Raw genomic sequence first — 20,364 nt, forward strand, 5'->3', positions numbered from 1 at the left:
ACTACTTAATAATGTCACTTACCTACAATTTAATCTGATGCAGGGCTCTGGCAGTGTTATTTTTAATGGAAATTTCACATTAGCAGAGTCTAGTTTGGATTTAATTCAGGGCCATATTTAACAAGAGCTTCCAAATTTAAAAGACACCTTCTTGTGAGCCAGCACTTTTGGATGCCTTCTTTAAGAAACTGCCAAAGTGATTTAGCTGCTTTCTAGTTCATCTCAGCTATTACCCTCTCCTCCTTCAATCTGGCACAGTTTTCCTAAGTTCGCTAAATATGCAGCAGAAGTCAACCAACCACCTTCATGTCTGTGTTGTGCTGAGCTGAATATGTTGCATTGTAACTCCTGCTTGCTAAAGTGAATAGCGTTCTTAAATCATCCTAATAATTGCAAATAAATCTACTGCTCATTTTGCAGCACAGAGCTCAACTGAAATCCAACGATGGAACAAAGTTTTGCACTTTCTCTGCTGTGGGAGGCTCTGGTTCCTCTGGATCGGTGTTTTCATGCTTTTTTGTTTCACATATGGGGAAATGTTTTAAGTATAGATGCAGTCCTTTCTCTAGCAAACTGATACATACTGAGGACAAGCCTGATTTTTTAGTTATCTTCTCAGGTCTCTTAAAAGGGATCAGAGGCTGAAAAGTTAAAGCTGTCCTTCTTTAGAAACCCTTTCACAATATTGTACTGCAGCAGACAGTCACTGTGGGTAACTGTGTGCCTGTGGCCTATACTGTGCTTGCTACGTATAGCAATCCCAAATAGCTTAACTGGACAATTCCAATAAAGAACACAGGTGCAGACACAACTCTTGAAACAATTATGTTGGATATTATATTAAGTTCAAAACATGAATGATTAGAAACTCATTGACTGTTTCCCCAGCTATTCATATCATTTCCTCATGCATTGCAATTAGAACGAACCTCACAAACCACAAATTATTACACATGGATCTCAGCCTCTCCTATCCATCATCATCCTATCCAATTTCTTTTGCATCTATATCCTCAATATCTGCCTCTAGTTCACACCAAAAATGACAATGCACTAGTAGGTATTCCACTTCAGCAGAAACTTTCTGAACTCAAAATTTTCCTCTGGAAGAATAGAAAGTTGTCAGGTCAATTATGGCCTCAGAGACAGGTTTTAAAAACAAAATAATACAAAAACCAATATTTATCAGAAAAGTTTTTCTCATTTGCTTTTTCATATTCAGTGAAAACAGGGCTGACCTGCATTTCCAGCCTTATGGAACTTCAGGAGATAAAAATTCAAACAAACAAGTCTGTTCATTGACCAGCCTGAACATATATAAAACCAAAAAACCAAAAGAAGGAAATGAAATAAAACAGCAGTAATGATAATGATCAGTTAAAGGTACCACCTTTTCAATGTTAGCAATTTTGTTAGTGAAAATGCTGATGTTATAAAATGGCTAGTGCCATTCAGTTTTTAAGATTTCCTCATTAATTTGATAGCATTTCTTCTACTTGATGGCACTAAAACCTGATGACAATAGGACAACTGAAATCTTCATGAAATGCATCTAATAGCAAGGCACTATTTATTGGAATTATGAAATCTAGAAGGAAATGTGCTGTCACAATCTTAATTCCTAAAAACACCTAAAGGTAGAGAGAAGAAATGTTAATGCTCTATCTTGTTCCAAATTTGCTTATCACTTTATATTTTTCCTACTCTTTTAAAGTTCCCTTAAGTCCTTCTGTCAACCATAGCTCTGTGGTTTTACAATATATTATTTTATTTTTCCCTCTAAGAAGTTGCAGCAGCCACAAGGAACCAAATGAATAAAGTATACTGGCATTGTCTCCTTTTGAGGTACCCAAAGAAACCAGTAAGTTGGCCAATGCCACCTTCTAGGTTCTAAAATGAGATGGTGTCCTCTAGTTGGGCTGAAGGCTGTCTCTCCAGAGGGCTAGACAGGCAGGATGAAAATCAGTTTTTGTTTTCACAGGAGGTGTGAAAGAACAGGTAAGTCTGTTCTTTTTCCAATTGCATTAGATACTTTAGATATGGACATGTCCATGCACATCAGGAAACACTTTTTTACTGTGAGGGTGACAGAGCACTGGCACAGGTTGCCCAGAGAGGTTGTGGAGCCACCATCCTTGGAGACATTAAAAAGCCGTCTGGACATGGTCCTGGCTGACTGGCTGTAGGTGAGCAGGGGGGTGGACCAGATGGCCTCTGGAAGTCCCTTCCCACCTCAGCCATTCTGTGATTCTGTGATGTCTGTCTCCCTCCAGATTTTTCGTAAATGTTTATGAAATGAATAAATCAGTCACTATATTTATCCTGGGAGATTCTGAAGTAAAGACTACATTGTCCTTCTTTCTTTTCCATTCCACATAAAACCTAAGACATACACAGGCATTGCACATTTTTATGGTATCAATATAAACACTATAGACTTGGCAGCAAATCTCATCTATAAGTTTTTGGAATAGCTTAAATTTGTGTTCAAACAGATCTGTTCAGCTCAGTCTGTAATTTCCAAGTGTAACTGTTAACAGGTAGGTCTCTATCTCTTTGTATTTATGTTTAGTAAGAGTAGCAAGAAATATGATTGCTGACAATAAGCTAGGAATTTGCTTTTGTCTTGCCATTGTCCAAGACCTGGTCAAACTCCTTCCCACGGAATAGACTTTGCCACTGAATTTTTGGAAGCTGTAACTGGACATAGGATTCATCATATCTGATGAACTGCATAAATTGTATGTGAGGAGGTTCCACAAACTGCCATGGATCATGAAGACTGTGGACAAAAATATTGGAAGGGGCAAAACCAGAGGGTAAGCCCTAGGAGTTATGCTTTGCATCACACCTACCTTACTTTTATTCCAGAAAAGACAAGCAATGCTATTTAGTTATTCTTCTAGGATCTGCAGGCTCCAGTTTAATTAACTTTATCAAATGCCATGAAAAACCCATCATCCTCATCTCTATCTCAGAGATGCACTGAGATGAACATGTTAATTGATAAGAGCTTCTCGGATTTCAGCAAAACATCAAAACTTGTCAAGCAGAGAACACTCTCACTAACAGTCGGGCTGAAGTACATTCTGTAGCTGCAGAGCTTCCTAATTGCAGAACTGCTCAGAATACTGAGACAAAGTTCAAACATGCTGATTTGCAGGCACAATCAATTACCACTCTACAAATGCACTTAAAATACCATATGCAACCTGCTTATCACTGATTCATGTAAGGCTGATTGAGAGTAAGTAAATTTTGTGATCACTGCATAGATAACATTCCTTTAAAAACTGTTCACATATAAATTTGACATTTGTAAATTATTATCTTTTGTTTGGCACAGTTACTTTCCAATTAAACTCTTTACATTTTGTAGGATACTATTACGTTAACGGCCCTCTTGCTTTAAAATGCTTTTCTTGGCAAGAGTTCTGACATGCAGGTGCTCATAGCAGATGCTGTGTTAACCCTTACCCAAAGCGCACTGTGTCTTATCAGTGGTGCAAAGTTCTTCAATTTTACTATTACCTGAGGCTACCGGTTTTCATGAATAGTTTCATGCGGCTGGCACATCAGCCCTTGGAAACCTGATATTTATTAAGAAAAAAGCCAACAACAACAAATTCTACAATGCCAACAACTGGCCTTTGGACTTTATGTTGTTTATTATGTAAAGCAGTTTTTTTTTTTTTGACAATCATTGACTGCCACTGAATACTTCAATACTTTTATTTAAACAGAGCCATTTATCCAGAAGGGCTCTGCAAGCCTTCAATTAATCAAGTCAAATAGCAATCTTTATGTCTTCAATCATACATTGTTCAAAGATGGATTTTTCTTAAGAAACTTTGACTACTGAGATACACTCAGGCCCACGATACTATCTGTATAACTGGAGTACTCAAGATGCTCCAGATTTGTAGCAAAGTACAAATACATCAGACAAGGTGATATAAGCTCCAAAGGGCAGGAGCCAGAGAGACACAGAAAATTTTACTATCCCCATTTTATTAATAGGGAATTGGCTTGGCTCATAAAGAAAGATACTGCTGTGCATCATTTGAAGGATATCAACATACAGGACAGCTTCTGGGCAATACCGAAGTGTCTCCATTTTTACTACATCTTCATATTTATCATAGAGGTTAAACGATTTATCCAGAAAGAGTGACACCTATTAGCAGCTAAGGCTGGTTATTTCCATGACAGCAGCTTAATCTTTCTCTACAAAGGAGATGTTTGATACTAGTTCCTCAGATACTGCTTTTACAGTGGAAAAGAAAATAACGTGGCAGTTTATTTATTGAAGAAAGCGAAGAGGCCTGGCAGTAAAAAACGTAATTGGGGAAATATACTGGCAAGAAATTCCTTTATCACAATTCAAAAGTCATGACCCATAAGAGGTTCTCAAAAGTCATGACCCATGGGTTCTCAAGAACCCACAGAGAGGTTCTTAATGTCCCATGAGGACTGGGCTGGAAAATGCTAGGATAAAAACTGACAACCCCCCCATATTCCAAGAGCGGGAGGAGTACTGATTGCTATATGCTACATGACAAAGGAACTGAATGAGGCAAGTAGGATCTTACAATGCACTTAAACTACTTTGCCAAGAAGAACAATTGCAGAAAATAAAGTTCTGAGAATTCTGTATTTATTAGAATTTTTAAAAAAAACCCAAGATCTGGAAGGGTTTTCCAGGCATTTAATTTTAATTGGAATTCTAATTTTGAAAGTGTTCAACCTTCTCCTAGAGTCCATAAAAGCCTTTTCTGAAATGTCTGTTAAAAAACTTTCAAGAAGAAAACAATAGTCTGACTTTAATTAGGTTGTGTTAGATTTTGGGAAGTTTCAGATCTAAAATTCAGCTGAGTCTAAGATTTTCCTAGAATTGCAAGGAAGACACGTACTTCCAAGTCAGTACTTGAGGTGAGGCAGAGGCCACCTAGCTACTGAAGGGGGACAAGGCTCTTCAGCATCTTGCAGGATTCAACATCTTGCAGGGTTTAAGACCTTATTCTGAGAAGCCCTTTTGGCTTAATTTATATTATCTTTGTGAGAAGTGCTGCTTTTTTTTTTTGCCTTGAAAAATGCAACATTTATCTTTTGACACACTAACAAACTCCCAGAACTGCTCTGGAGATTGCCGCTTGGCCATTTTGCGTGCACAGCGCAGGGGTGGCTGAACTTTAACAGAGATGGTATGTTGCAGTGCTAGTAGCAGAAGTAGTTTGTGGCTTTCTGAGCTATGTTCAAACTCAGACTTCAAACCCATACCCTCTTCCCAACTGTCATCTCCTAGGAGGACCTGTACCTCCTGTTTCTGCAAAGCCAGGCCCCAGACTCACGTTCCTAGCTCCTCTTGCACAATCCCAGCCCAGAATCCCCACCTCACTTTCCCTGGCATTTTAGTGTACCGGAACAGTACAAAAAGCTCATTCCCCTTTGTGCAAAGTACCTCTTGCTGTTATGAACCACAGCATCAATCCTTGGACCCCAAATTCATGCCTCCTCCTCCTATCAAGCAACCATCACAAAACCTCACCTGTGTGCCCCCACTCTTCTGCTGCTGTCTTTGATACAAGGACCCAGATTCCTAAACCCGCACCTAGCTCCCCCCTGACTGCAGCCTGCACACTCTAAGCATGGACCCTGCTTTGTCTCCCCCTTCCCTCTCTTAGCTCCACCAGCGCTTGGATTTCTCCTGTCCACCTGTTGACTTCCCATCACAAAATGCAACAGAAAGGAGAACTCTTCAAAATGTGTTAGCTCAGTCTGCTCTACTCACAATGGTACTGCTGAATGCCACTTGAGACTGGTTGCTGTCACAACGACCGAGTGACCTGTTCCTTGTATGCCCCTGAAAATGAGCTCGAGCACTCTGGCACCTCCTCAAAGGTCTCATGGTCCTCTGCTTATAAGTGGCTGGTCTCTCAATATTCATGGGAGGAAGAGTGAAGTGTTGAAGTTTTGCAAATTCCTCATCATCTAAATCCAATTCTTTGTGGGTTTCCAGGCGCTTAGCTGTAAAAAGAGAAAATGAAACCTTACCTCTTATTCTGTTTTTTGCATTGCTCAGGAGGAATTTCCTTGGTTGGTTAAAAAAACTGAAACAAACTAAACCAAAGCCAAAACATCTTAAAAGCCAGCACCAGAAAAACTTCACTATCTGCTTCAGTTTCTGGCAAATCCCACTCTCCAATGTTTATTATTGCAAGAAAACAAAAATGCGTTTTCAAAGCGATCAGTCACTTTCATGGACTTCTGCTAATGCTTGGTCTCTCTAGCTGCACTTCGTAGTTGACTGGAACAGGAGAGTGAAATACGGTAATTCACACATTTGCTAATGTTTTCAGTTACAGAGCACAAACATCTTTTTGGCAGCTGCTTGCCAGCTTACTACAATCCTTTGCACTATGTAGAGAGAGAAAGTAGTGACCAAGAATGGGCCTGAGTCAAACCCCCAGATTCAGAGCACTGAATGCCACGAGACTTCAGATACGGACTGCAGCTAGGGTCGACTCAAGAAAATGTGTAGCTGCACCTTTCATATCACACAGAAGACTATGGTAATTACTTTTGGACCCACTGAATTTAATTACTAACTAATCTCTGTTTGTGAGCTTATAAAAAGTTGGCTGGCATTCATTTAGAAATGAAAAGGAAAACGTTTTCTTTGCACTCTTGAGTGGGTATTGCATGCAGGGCAAAGCCTGAGATGCCTGCAGAAGGAACCAGAAAACCTTTCCCATCTGACTTCCGAATCATTTAAAACACCTTCACTTTCGTGAATCTCCGTAACAGGAGTCCCTCACAAAATGGAGACAAATCCACAAAGCTTTACACTCAGTCAGAGGGCTCAGTAGGTTTAAATATTAATATTTAAATTAATAAAGATTTAGTTTCTCAGAGAGAAAAGCAAGTATAAAAAAGTGTCTCTCACCATTTTCCTGATGTGAAAACTCAATTCCATCAACAGTACAGCGTCGGAATACCATTTTGTTTTCTGTTAGTGTCCCTGTTTTGTCCGAGAAGATATACTGGATTTGTCCAAGATCTTCAGTAATATTTAGGGCACGGCACTGTATGGGCAAATCTGCTTCTTCATCATACAGGTCAATGTCATTGTGAATTAAGAAGACTTGGCCCAACTTGACTAACTCAATGGACACATAAAGAGAAATGGGGATTAAAACCTGAAAAAGAGATGAAGTTCTCAGTAAGGGGTGAGACAAGTCTTGTTGCTTTCTGTCAGCAATGTCCTGGCACAGAGAAACAGTTCTTCCTAGAGACATACTGTAGGATTGAACAATAATAGTTCAGGGGAAAAAAAAGTCCTGGACACAACAACACTGGATAAACAGGGACAATAAGTGGCAAATTTAAGACAAGATTCCTGGGTCTTTCAGGGGATGCTCTTACAAAACACATTTTCTGGACTGAGGAGCATGCTTGCTCTTACCCTCCTGAAACTCTGAAAGGATGCACTAGCACAGACTAACTCTTAATGTAAAAAAGTTTCACAAGCAATTACTTTGCACGCAACACTTCCCACCCACTAGCTTCCCTGCCCTGAAATAATAATGAATTCTTAAGATGCACAAATATTCTGTTTCAGTAATGAAGAATAATCCCCCTAAGGAATCTCTGAGCAGCTCTGAAAGTTATCTTCACATTTCATTCATATTAAAGAAATTCTGTGCACTTAAATCTCAGCAGTTACATCAAGAAATCTGAAAAGTAAATGTGATTTTTTCCTCCATCCCATAAAATGTTCTCTCCCAATTAGTCTTAATCAGGCTCAGATACACGACCATCCTACTTCTCATTCAGCTTCCTTCCTAAACCAGCTGAACCATACCTAGTTATTATTCCCCGCTGGCAAAAAAGACAATTTTTGTTTCACTGTTTTCCTGAGATATTAAGTGGCATTCTTATTTTGGAATTCTGGACATAGGCAGGGAGAAAAAAAAAAAAAAGCTGACATTTGGATGTAAACAACCTCTTTATTGCATACGCTAGAGATTCTGGAGTTATTTAAAGACATAATACGTCCTTCCTATCTATATCCTTGTGGGGTTTCAACAGCAAGAAAGAAAAATCTGCAATTAGAAAATAAGAACCAAAAAAGAAGATACATTATTTCACACTTGGATGGTTTGAAACACTCCTAGCAAAATTTTCAAATAGGATTAAGAAGGTACTGCACAGCTATTAGTTGATATTAATTGTTCATTAGTGATTATACGCAGTTTTGAATAGCTTCTTCCTTGGGGGTAATAGAGAGGTTTTTGTCTTTTACCTGCAACAGGATTATCATTGTCAAGAACATGTAGAAACCGGCAAGAACTGGAGACAGAAAATTGCCGTTCTCATCTGGGACATCATAAGGTGGATGCTCTGAGAAGTTTCCAGTCCAAATGCCATGCCCTGTAGGAGTGATATACAATACTGAAATACACTGAGCAGGAAGGTGATTGAGAAAGCTTCTGAAATTTGCAGATATGGACTGCTATGATAATTTAAAAGAAAGAACATTTCCAAAGCAACAGTCCCCAAGCAATACTTTAAATCTATTGGAGAATGCAAAGTATATGCAGAGCTCTGTAGCACATGCATGTAATTGATATGCTAGTAAGAAATGAGTGGTCATGGATATTTTTATTCACCTCTCCTTCAGCGGGTGTCCCCCAGGGCTCTTAGCTCTGCTCAGAGCTCTCCTCACTCTACATCTTGCTGCTGGAGGACTCCATCTCTACCACCTATCTTCAAAAATCCTCAGTGCTGAAGACTCCCATTCCTCTTTCTAACAGAAACAAACCTTATAACATTTATATAGACAAACTGAAATCTTTCTTATCCTTCCGGACCATTCTTGATTTCCATCTGTCTTTGTTAGAGTTGACAAACCCCCTATAATTCAGTCCGGGCAGCTCATTTTTATGTTCCCTTCAATTAAGTCATACCCCAAAACTGCTTCTTCCTGATTCTTAAATTTATCAGTAGATATCATTGCACTACTATAACAAAACCTCCAGTTCAGGACTTACCAGCATCCCATCACGATTACTTTATCACCTTTCATACTGCCCTTACTGAAATAAACTTTGCTCAAGGATGTTACTAAATTTACAGCATCAGAAACTTCACACAGAGCTAGGACAAACAACTCAGTTTCCCTCATTGCACCATTGCTCCAGATGCCTTTTACCTGCCAAGAACCTCTATTAGCCCACTTCTCATATCCAGCTCTGATAAAACTTCTATTAGGACCAACTAAGCAAGCAGTTGTTTTGCAGCATCTGTCTACTAAAATGTTGCTGAAGGAATTCAGATTATTTCAGCAATACTTTCTGGCTGTTAGAGACCACAATCACATCTGAGCAAGGACAACTATGCTCTACAAGCCACTTCTCATCCCAATTTTTCACTGTGTACAAGAAAAATACTGATAACTGATCCACCAGTGATACTACTTCCTAGAACCCTACATTCAGACAAGGTTGCAAAGCAACAACTCATAATAAACTACAGAACATTTTGAATGGATGAAAGCTAATGGACTTGTTACTGTTTTACATGTTTCACTTAGACTATGAACATTTTATTTATTTATTTTTTAACCTGAGCACATAAATTGGTTTTCAAATGCTGTTTTTTTCATCTGAGACCACTTTAAACATTAAATTAAAGGACTTTATTACTCAAGGGCCCCCACACACCAGACAAAGACAAGTCTCTAAATCTACATGACAGCAGCCGGGGAACAATGAAAATAAAGTCTCTCTCTCCCTCACACAGAGCTCAGCTGTCAAACTGAAATCCCATTTCTGTGCCAAAAAAGCCCACTGCAACATGAAGCAGTAAAATTAAAAAAGCGATTAAGTCAGTTCAATTGTTCATCTTTTTGGATGGCCCTTAATTCTAATGGTATTACACTGATGACTGGCTGGCGTGTCACATCACACGCCTCCAGGGCAGGTTCAGGAAAACTTGACAGGGCCACATGATTTGACTTTGTCGCTACAGAACTAACTCAGAGCAGTAGCACTAAGCAAGTTATCACCGAGATGGAATCGACTAAACAGAAAAGGGGCTTTGAACACAAAGCACTCGTGGGAGCCTCTGTTATCTCTTTAAAGCAGTGACCCATTCAAAAGTCAGCAGGCTTAAAATTTGGCCCTTTCCTCGTGGTTAGGAGATCGTATTAATCCTGACCTGCCTGGGACAGATCGCAATCAGAGCTGAGTGGAGGTGATGTTTTTGAGATTAGCAATCTAGTAACCTCTAGTTAGCTAACCCCAGTTACCACATTCAAGTGTGCTCACATGAAGGGAGGCACTGCAAGACCTCCAGAAAAATGCAGGCTATTCCTGCCTAAACAATTAATATACCTCACAACCTGCTGCAAAGGGGCTTTTGAGAAGGAAGGTAGCTGTGGAGGCTGCAAACTGGATGAATTAGTCATGTGCAGCTCATGGGTTATAAATTGGGTAGCTCTGGCTGACATCACCCCTGAATAGAGGAAGATGTTGCTGAAATGGAGGTAAAACTACATAATTTTACTTTTGTTGTTATACACAAGGAACAAACATCTACTCAGGAAGCACATCTCAACTGGCGAGTACTGATTCCTATAATGCATTAACCCAATGGCTTTCACTTGCTTACTTTACACATATTTTACCACAGCGGAGGTGGGTCTATCTGAAATATTTATAGCTGTGGCTGAGTTTTCTTCCATCTGAATTGCTCAGATTTGCCATTTTAACTTGTCTATTGGAAAGACCATAGAGCCTAAAGACCCCAAGAGCACTCAGCTCTAGATTTGATCTCACTCATGTCTATAAGATCAATTTTAACCACCATTTAGAAAAAAAGCAATGAAACAGAAGATTTTTGTCAGTACTTCATACCTACAGCTCCAACAAGACACATCACGAACAGGAGTCCCACACATAAGAAAATATCCGTATTCATCCGTCGCTCTATCTTGCTGCGCTTGTAACGAGGACCATTGTTATTTAGCATGGCCTTAGTTTCATGACCTTCAAAACACAAATGGATATCATCATGTTTATGTAATATTTTGTAGGTTTGGGTTATTTTTGAAATATTTCTCTCAAAAAATGAGAGCAGGATGCTCATGGCTAATGTTAATTTGACTCTAGTTTCATTCAGTAATTTTATTGCCCGTCTTCTCATTTGACTGAATAGCAGAATATATCAGAGTCTAAATCTAGAGGTTTACAAAAGACCTCCATTACATTACAGATTTCAGCTGTCATATACATTTTACTTTCCCGAAGACAGCAGATTCAGTAGGATCACAAGGTTTATATAAATATTCAAAAGCCAAATCTCCTTGATAATAAAAGGAAAAAGAATAATAATATTATATTTTGGATTTTACGAACAGCTTGATTAGGTGCTATACAGATTCCTAAAACCTACATTTGAATATTTTTCAGCAGCTATTTAAAAGCCACTAGACACATTTCATGTATTCACTTAAATAAAATCCAATGTGTCAGATGCAGCAGTGAAAGACACTAATGTTATTTAGTTTTTTGCTATGTGGTTGTAAAGTGCTAACAAAACAGTAGGATAAGAAATACCCCCCCCCCAATCCTTAAAACTTACTGAATTAGAATTGGGTTGGTATATTTGCAATGGAAAAAGAGGAGTGCTGTAAGAAGCCAAGAAGCAGAAATTGCTTTTTCTATTCTATTAATATTATCTAAACTGTGGCTCCACAATTGGGATATCTGGATACCATCTGTTGCTATATTAAATGGTATCTTTTATGTTTACTTCTACAGTCCTTTTCCCTGAAAATACAGACCCTGCAGACTTGTATTTAGTTTTCATTTGTACGTGCATGATGTGTATGAGAGGGACTGTTTTCCAAGCTACCTTTTGGCTTTCGCTAGGGAAGTGGTTTGAACCAAAATCTGGAAGTTAGGTGCAATTCAATCACGCCTGCTGGATTCGTTCCAGGTTTACATCAAAGGTTATTAATTGAGGCAGAGAGCAAGAGAGAAAATTACTCTCCAGCCTTATGTTCAGGACATTCACCCAAGAGCTGGGACTCTTGGCTTCCTGTTGCAGTGAATATGTAATTATTTACACAACCTGGAGCTATGTCGGTGGGACCAGCTTATACTACCAATGCTCCTTCCTTTCCAATTCATGTCTGCGTACATACCCACTTGTTCCACACAGTCAGGTATTCAGGGTACAACTTGTGAAGCAGTAGATGTATGTTCATTCCCATACAGGCAGAACCGAGAATAAAACCCAAGTCTTCCCTTCCATGAACAAATGCTCTAACCACTGAGCTACACAGAAGAGGAGGGCACTGCTGCCTGCACTTCTGTTCCTCCAGCAGCTGTGTGAATCTTGTTCCTCACTTTTCTTTTATGTCAGGCTTACTGGAATGTTTTGTGTTGAAAACAAAACAAGTCAAAACCCTCTAATCCCTCCCACAAAATCCTCAAGGAAATGTTGACGGATTTATTTCAGGAAGAACATGTGAAGAGATTCCTTCCAAATATCAGCTCTATCATTCCCTTCCACTTCAGCTGACCAACAGGAAAAGGATACAACTGTAATATAGATATCACCTTAGAAATAAGAGGAATGAACTACTTTGTGCTCCTCTAATCCTCACAGTTTCACACGCTGTGCAACACAGCACCTCACCTACCACCCCACTAGTACCTTGTCTCTCTATTTGTGGATGCTGATGGGCTTATCTAAAACTTCATTCTGGTACTTTAGTATTTGAAAAGCATATAATTCTTGCTGCTGTCCCTATCAAAATGAGAAAACTACATTGGCTGTTGCTCTGTAATGAGGTTTTTGTGTATTAGTGCTGTGGCTTTGTGCAGAACCATTTGGGTAGCCATGAAAAGTATAACCATATTTGGGTCAGATGAGAACTGCACAGGCTAAACATTAAGTCTTGGCGGTACTCTTCACAAAGGCTTCCTTTAGAAAGTAAGTCTGAGGAGTAACAGAGTTATAAAAATGGAGAATGTGACATTCTTATTATCTGACTGATCTTTCTTGTTCAGAAAAGGTCACAGACCATGATTAAAAGCCAGAGTATAATCAATGTCAAAGAACCCTAGAAATTAAGCTGGTACTGGCTCAAGTGAGTCTAATTTTAGAAGAAAAAGAATAAACTTTTATACTGACATTAACAATAAGATGTCAGTTGGAAATTGAATTGAAGACTTACTCAGTTCAAAGACACCATATCTTGAAAATGACTTTAAAACTCCAACTTTGCTACTAGCAGCTTAAACAACATTAACAGAGATCCACATTAGGATCTGCGCTGGTGGTCAAAGGAACATACTGGGAAATCTTGACTAAAGAGAAGAAAAATAGGAATCCTAACAGGAGAAGGGAAGACAAGTTCCTCCAATTTTATAGGGAATGATCCCTACAGAGATTTTTATTCGGTAGTTACTTCCAAAAAAAAGAGTGACGAGTTTGGCTCTGGCTCTCCTCCTCTGTCTGGTGGGCACCATCCTTACACGTGGTGTTCAGAGAGACAGGCAATGAAAGACCCACAAAGTGAAGGCTACTTTGGAAACATATGGGAGCTATAGTAATTTAGAGTCCACTTCTGCAGTAGTGAAATAAAACGGTCATTTGTCAGGTAAAATAATCTGGATTGTGGAGATTATTCTAAGATAAATGACTCTTGCAAAGATGGTGGCTTCTATTTTCTCTTAGGTGGCTCAGCCTTGAACCCCTTGCTGCTGATTAGACATAAAACAGGTGACATGACTCTACTGGAAAGATAAAAATAACCAATAATGGGATTAATTGTTGTGTTTAAATTGACTTTTATTTAATCTACAAATAAAGAAGGTAGCTGATACACTTTATCTGGAGCAGAAGAGGGCACAGATGCCAAAGCCAATGATAAATCATGCTCACTGAGTAAAAGCAGTGGTAACACTCCAAAGGTAAAAGATGCTGAAAAAAAGATGAGTTGAAAAAAAAAAACCGCGGCACGGCTGCATTTGACCGTGGCACTGACACTGTCTTGCTTGGTCCATGTCTCTACTGCATGAAATTCACGGTTGCATGGACACGCTATGTCTATGTCAGCACAAACCTGTGCTGCTGCTACCTCTTCTGTCACCTCCAGCTGCTGTTCTCACTGCCTCCTGTGTGCTGGCACTGGCACAGCTTGGCTTTGTGATGATTTTTTTTTTTTTTGCTGGGTAGATCTTCAGCTGCATCAGTTTCTACCCTGAGGAGCCAGTGAGACACCCCCCCTTAGGGCAGCCATGTAGATTTTGTGCCAGATGGAATTAGTATTATAATCAGAGCTGCAGAGTTGAGAGTTAAACTCACCTTAGAAATTTTTTACTTGTCTGGGTATTTTTGCAAGATGTTGCAAAAATAAGATATTTGGCATACACAAGGATACTGTCACTTGCCAGAGACCCAGTGCAGGACTTGCTGGCTTTGGAGATGGATGATTTTTACTTCAAAAAATTATGTAATTTTCCCATGCACTACCAGTTCTTAAAACAAAATGTCAAATTGTGGTGCAATATTAGACTACACATATTTACTTGAAGATATTTACAGGGAAATTCTATGTTTACCTAGATAGAAAGTACATCTTACCCGCATATATAACAATTCCTATTGCAGCCTCAGTATTTCTGATTGTACATCCACGAAGCAAGAGGCTTTCAATGTTAAAACCAATCCGTTCATGATTTGGTTGCTCCCTAGAAGAAAGAAAATAAAATAAAGCAATGTCTTTTTCTGTTCCAATATAGTATTAAACAAAGTTTTTGTGTGCATGTCTGTTTCAAGTTGAAATCAAGGAACCATGAAGGCCCTATTTTGCTTGTATTTCACTCAGCTTCAATAAAGACTCCAGTAAGAAGTTACAGAGAAGTCCAAATATCTTTTAAAGACTGTTTACATGGTGTGTGTATCATGATGTCAATATGAAGCAAGCTAGGCTTTTACTCGGTACCTTATCTGGCAGATTCAGTACCTCATAAATGAAGCCAAGATATATTATGCGACTTCATTCAGATGAAATTCTTTGAGAAAGCTGAGCAGGGTTTGCCTGCTGCTAGGGGTTCAGCTGAATACATCTGCACCCTGCAAGAGCCTCTGTTTCTCTGTCAGCCACCAAAGGGCTTCTCATCTTTGCGAACCTCAGCTCGCTTGAACAGTCTCTAGGCTGAGGCTCTCTTCCTCACTCTCACACTGGATGGAAGACTTCATCCCAGCTGAAGATGTCCTGTCACACACCAGATCCTTCTGCTAGCAGAACAGACTGATGAAAACGTAATGGAAATCATAAGGTCAGTGCTCCATCAGGCAGGCAATTTGTTACCTGCCTCTGAAAATGAAAGCATAAAACTACTTTTGCTCACAGCTTTTATTATATACTCTAGTAGGCTCCTCCTGAGATCTTTACCAAAGCTGAGATTTTTTACTTCAGTCACTCCATCTGGTTTTGTTATGCAAATATCAGCATAAGAGAAGAATTTTTTCTAGAGTATGTATATTTTGCTACTTTCTATTTGATATTTGGCATTGCATTTACTGGTAAACTGTAGCATCACTTAAATGGAGGGCAAGGTTAGGTGCTATCTCAGGGCTAAGTACAGTCCTATGTCTTTGTGCAGCTGCACATGATTACATGACATCAAACTAGACAAGTGAAAAGGTTTAGGTACCAACAACCTACAGCTGGTAGAATTGTAAAAAAATAATGTCGGAAACTTGTTTTTCTGGGAATCTAGATTCAGCCTTGGTGAACTCATTTAATAGAAGCCTTCTTGCATCCCCTTGAGCAGAATTTGCTGTGGTCAGGCACGTCAGATGGATATCACTAAGTTCTTTCTTATAATTTTTAGCAAAGAGAGTACTGTTACCATTTTATAGCAAGGCAATAGAGCCTCAATAATTTATTAAGGGTTCTTGGAGAAAAATTTAACCTGCCCCAAGTAATTTGTGTTTACAAAATAGCTCAAAGACCAAAGACAGAAACTCCACTAACTGTTAATAAATAATTTTCCCTGGCAAATTCTTTCATCTACCCCTGAAGCGGGGAGAGAAAGGCAGCTAATTCCATATTCCACCAAGCAGGTGAGATAATAGGCAATTCCAAAAGAGATTTCTGTTACAGAATTTCGATAGAGATTTGAAGATTTTGAAGCTAGTTGTCAGTCCTAAGGGCATGTATTTGAGTGTGTTTTCTTGTGACACATCACCTACATTTCTATAATCTCAGTGCTCTTTTGCCACATTACAGCAGGCTAATTGGAAAGATTGCTTCAATTTAGATTATACCCAGTGGTGCTCAAAGCCAGCAACCACAGCCAGCGATCAGTACAAACTTGACCTCTTTTTCCCTTTTAAGATATCACAGTAGAGGGGAAATGGCATTGCTGTTAGAGGCATCATTCTTACAGGGCATAAATTCTCAAGACCAGATTAAGCAAGGTCAGTGCTAATGGGCGAGAACCCTCTGGTTTACTTGTGTCAGAGGATCTGGTCATTTGCAGCTACTCCAGGTGCAACACTTGCTGCATTCTTGCAGAGACATTAACTCCTAGTTTAGCTACTAGTAAACTTAACAAAGCTAGGGCATGGATAGGAATGCTGGCACATTCATACAGTTAAATTATTTGCGTAGGGTGAGGCATGCATTTGGTCTGGGGCAGCAGGTATTTTGGATAATTCTCTGGTGTGGTGTGGGAATCAGCATGGACCAACGATCGCTCTGAAGAGGGCCTTGGGAAACAGCTGCCCTGTACTGGAAGGTAAGAGAATTTTAGGACATGAGCCATGCCATACAAATTAGCCTTATAGCCAGGGAATGGGCTTAAATCTGCTGAATTTGCTAGTACAGATTTCCCTGTTATGCCTGTGCCAGAATTATTTAATGAAGAAAGAACATAAGGAACAGAGGATGTGGCTTTTTCCTCACGTACACAGGTTTACACAAAAAAACCCACCACTTTTTTATAGTAGTCTAACACATTGGTTCAGTAGGATTTTTCTTGCTTGCTTGCTTGCTTTTTCTAGCTGTAAGAAGAAAATCACATTTGTTTATTAGATCCTGGATACCTTTTCCCTGTGGCCCTAAGTATGAAGAAACTAGACATGCAGCTGAATATCTTTAAACATTAGGAAGGATTGAGATTTAAAATCTAGCCCAGCCTAACCCTCAGGTCAAATGTAAACAAGCTTATGTGTGAATTCTGAAAAGAGCTGCAGCCTTGTTTGTATGCAACAACTGCAAATTCAGTGTCAAGCCTTGGTCCTGCCTTGCCGCAAAGCACAGATTCCAGTCTACATCTTATATTGACTTCTGAATCCAGGAACAGATAATAGTGACATCCATCAATTTCTGCAAAACATGTTCCTTCCATCCAGTTCCTCCAAGAGAAATATTAAAGTTCAGATACAAAATGCATTTATGGATAACCAATACTTACATGTACCCTTTGAATTTATTGAGATCATTGTTAGGCATTTCACAGATGATGGTGTTTTGGAAAAATTCGGGTTCAAACAAAGTATTCTGCAAGAGGAAACATACTGAGAATGAGTGTCAAATCCAATGAGTACTTGAAATGCTAAACACTAAGAGCAGCTAAATATAGGCCACCAGGATAGTTGGGGGCTGGAGCACTTGCCCTACCAGGAGAGGCAGAGGGAGTTTAGATCATTCGGCCTGAAGCAAAGCTCCGGAGGGGCTGAGTAAAGATCTGAGATTTTCCTCTCTTGGATTAACAACTGGTTAAATTAAATGAAGAAAATGCTGTGTATTGGACAAGACATCACAGATGCCAATTAGTGAAAACATCTGTCTTCATTTAAAGTGAATGTGTAAAACATTTAAAATGTTTTAACATTTTAAATAGTTAAAATTATTTATGAAACAAAACCAGCCTTCAACCAAAAGCAAGCTCAAATGAAAAGAATTTCAGGATTTATCAGGATTTTGAAATATGATAGAAGAGTTACATTACTGGCCAGGATGGTATAATCATAAAATAAGAGCCCACAAGTTTGAATAAATGTATCACATTCAAATAAGACCAAAGTTCAGCTTGGAGCTGAACTAAGACACACAATTTTGCTTGATTTCTCCTGTGTTCAAGGAAACAGGTTTGGGTTTTGGACTGCATGAAGCAGTCCAGAAAGCAGACAGCATGAGAGGTACTTGACTGCCATAAGTAGTGTCTTTTTCTTAACTGAAAAAATACACAAAACTTTGATTTTAGATTAAGAAAATGTAACAAAAATGGGATGTGAGAAATGTGAAAGAGAATCATTATTGCTGTGCCATAAAATCTTTAAAAGAACGGAAACTCACTTTAATCCAAACTCCTCCCATTACGAAAGCTGGAAATCAAGTCTGCTGCTGGGCCTCCCTACCTTTTTCTACAGCAAGAGAGACTTCCAGAGATTAGACTCCTTCAGAAACTCCAAAACCTGAGAATCCTTCATTGGAATTCACAAAAACTTTGCCAGACTGCAAGAGGGATTCCTTACACTGCCAGTCCTCAAGTCTCATTTTTTTTTTCACTGTGCTTTAATTCTTCCATTATTTCTTCTCTCCTGTTTTTTTTCTAAGCAATACCTATATTCTTTTTTTAAAAAAATATATATAATGTCTAAGTACATGCATGTAGAGAATCTGATCTAAAAAAAAAAAGTTGGAAGAAATATAAAAGTTTGATGAATATAAGGGCATTTTTTATACCTGCCGACCCATGTGGCTGAATATTTTTAGAATCTCTTTTAAGAGATACAGTTCGCCTCTGCTGAATCTTGTTCAACTCAGTAAACTCAACAGGAAAATCAGTACATATTTGGTAGTGCTAGAAATATTTATACAACGGGAGAACAGGAAGATGCAAAAGGCACCTGGAGGGCTCATTACTAACGAAGCTTAGCTTCGAAAGAGGTAGAGAAGGAGGATTCTTCTCCCAAAATTTTTTTCTTTGGATGACAAGAATTTTACATTTGAAAATTCAAGTTAGAAAATGGTATAAAAGGAAAAAAACTGCCCAATCCTTCCTCTCAGTTTTTTACAGGTAGGTGAATTCAATGTTCCTAAGCATATCCTAAAACAAAGAACTAACCCCAGTTCATACATATTTCCTCCCTCCTTAAAGAGTCACGCTTTATAGACACAATTAAATCTGAGTAAGTTTTATGCAGCACATAAATCACAGGACTAAACAAAGCTCCAAGAACAAGGAAGAAGTTGGCACACTAAAACCTGTACATATGATATTTAGTGCACTCGTTTTTTTTAGCCAGCGTACTGTTTACACTAACATGTTAAAATGACAGGGTAATACAGTTGACTGTTTGAGCTCTGACCTTCCTGAGCACTGGCTATCACCACGGTCAGAACTGCATTCCACTCTGCCAATGTAACAAGACTTCGTAAGTATAAACATGTCTGGGCATACAGTTTATCTAAACAACAACTCAAAGTCTAAAGAAAATAACCACGAATACTCAGTCTGAAGCATAATTCGACATGCAGGGATTTTCTGATTTAAAGAAAGACTTCCTCATATCATAAATGACTAAGGCGAAAGTTTGCATTTTGTATGATAGTAGAGCATTCTGTTTTCCTCTAAAAGGAAAAGTACAAAACCTAATTTGTAAACTATGACTACGTGACACAAATGCAGTATTTTTATTTTTTCTATTTAAGTAGCCAATTTATTGGTTTTTTGCTAACTCTCTACATATTGAAAATTTTCAGTGTTTCTCAGGAAGAAAACCTCTCCCTAATCATCACTGGAAAGCACTGGAAAAGGTATGCTTTATACTATGGCATCCACAACCTGAGAAAGCCCTTAATTATACTTACAAAGTGATTTCCATTTGAACAAAGAGCAAGTAACACTGGAGTAGGGAACCTGACCACAACCGGCCATAGAAATGGTGTACTTTTATCTAATAAGTCTGGTTGCTCACTGGCAGTTTTGTCGCACCCACCAATAACCCCAAAAGTTCCTCCTAATGGCACTGCTACTAATGGCTAAATAAATGGACGTAGTTCCTAGAACTACCTGCCAGGTTTATGGATTTCCTGTCTGCTGGAGGCATTCCAATGGAACGAAATATTCCTTTTCACATGCTACAACTCCTTAAACTTGTTCTGTGTTATTTGAAAAACTGCCCTGCTATGTTTGAAAAGATATTTTAAAATGTAACAAGTACAACTCTCCCTAAGTCATATTTTCCTGTGTGCTTCAGGTTTATCAAACACGAGTCAAGAGAATATACCAGTAAAGTGTTTGTAAAAAGGAAATGATACAGCCTATG

General features: G+C 38.9%; 1 protein-coding gene across 1 annotated transcript in view; it reads right to left on the reverse strand.

Annotated features, from left to right (window-relative positions):
- Positions 1-20,364, reverse strand: part of ATP10B (ATPase, class V, type 10B) — a 56,553-nt gene that overhangs the window by 19,044 nt on the left and 17,145 nt on the right. Inside the window, 6 exon segments of the mRNA XM_009318506.1 lie at positions 5,792-6,027; positions 6,947-7,199; positions 8,306-8,433; positions 10,920-11,051; positions 14,662-14,768; positions 17,505-17,590. Of these exon segments, the coding sequence (XP_009316781.1) occupies positions 5,792-6,027; positions 6,947-7,199; positions 8,306-8,433; positions 10,920-11,051; positions 14,662-14,768; positions 17,505-17,590 (942 nt within the window).

Source organism: Pygoscelis adeliae, unplaced genomic scaffold (genome assembly GCF_000699105.1).
Source record: "Pygoscelis adeliae isolate BGI_AS28 unplaced genomic scaffold, ASM69910v1 Scaffold42, whole genome shotgun sequence".
In the NCBI taxonomy this organism is placed as follows: Eukaryota; Metazoa; Chordata; class Aves; order Sphenisciformes; family Spheniscidae; genus Pygoscelis; species Pygoscelis adeliae.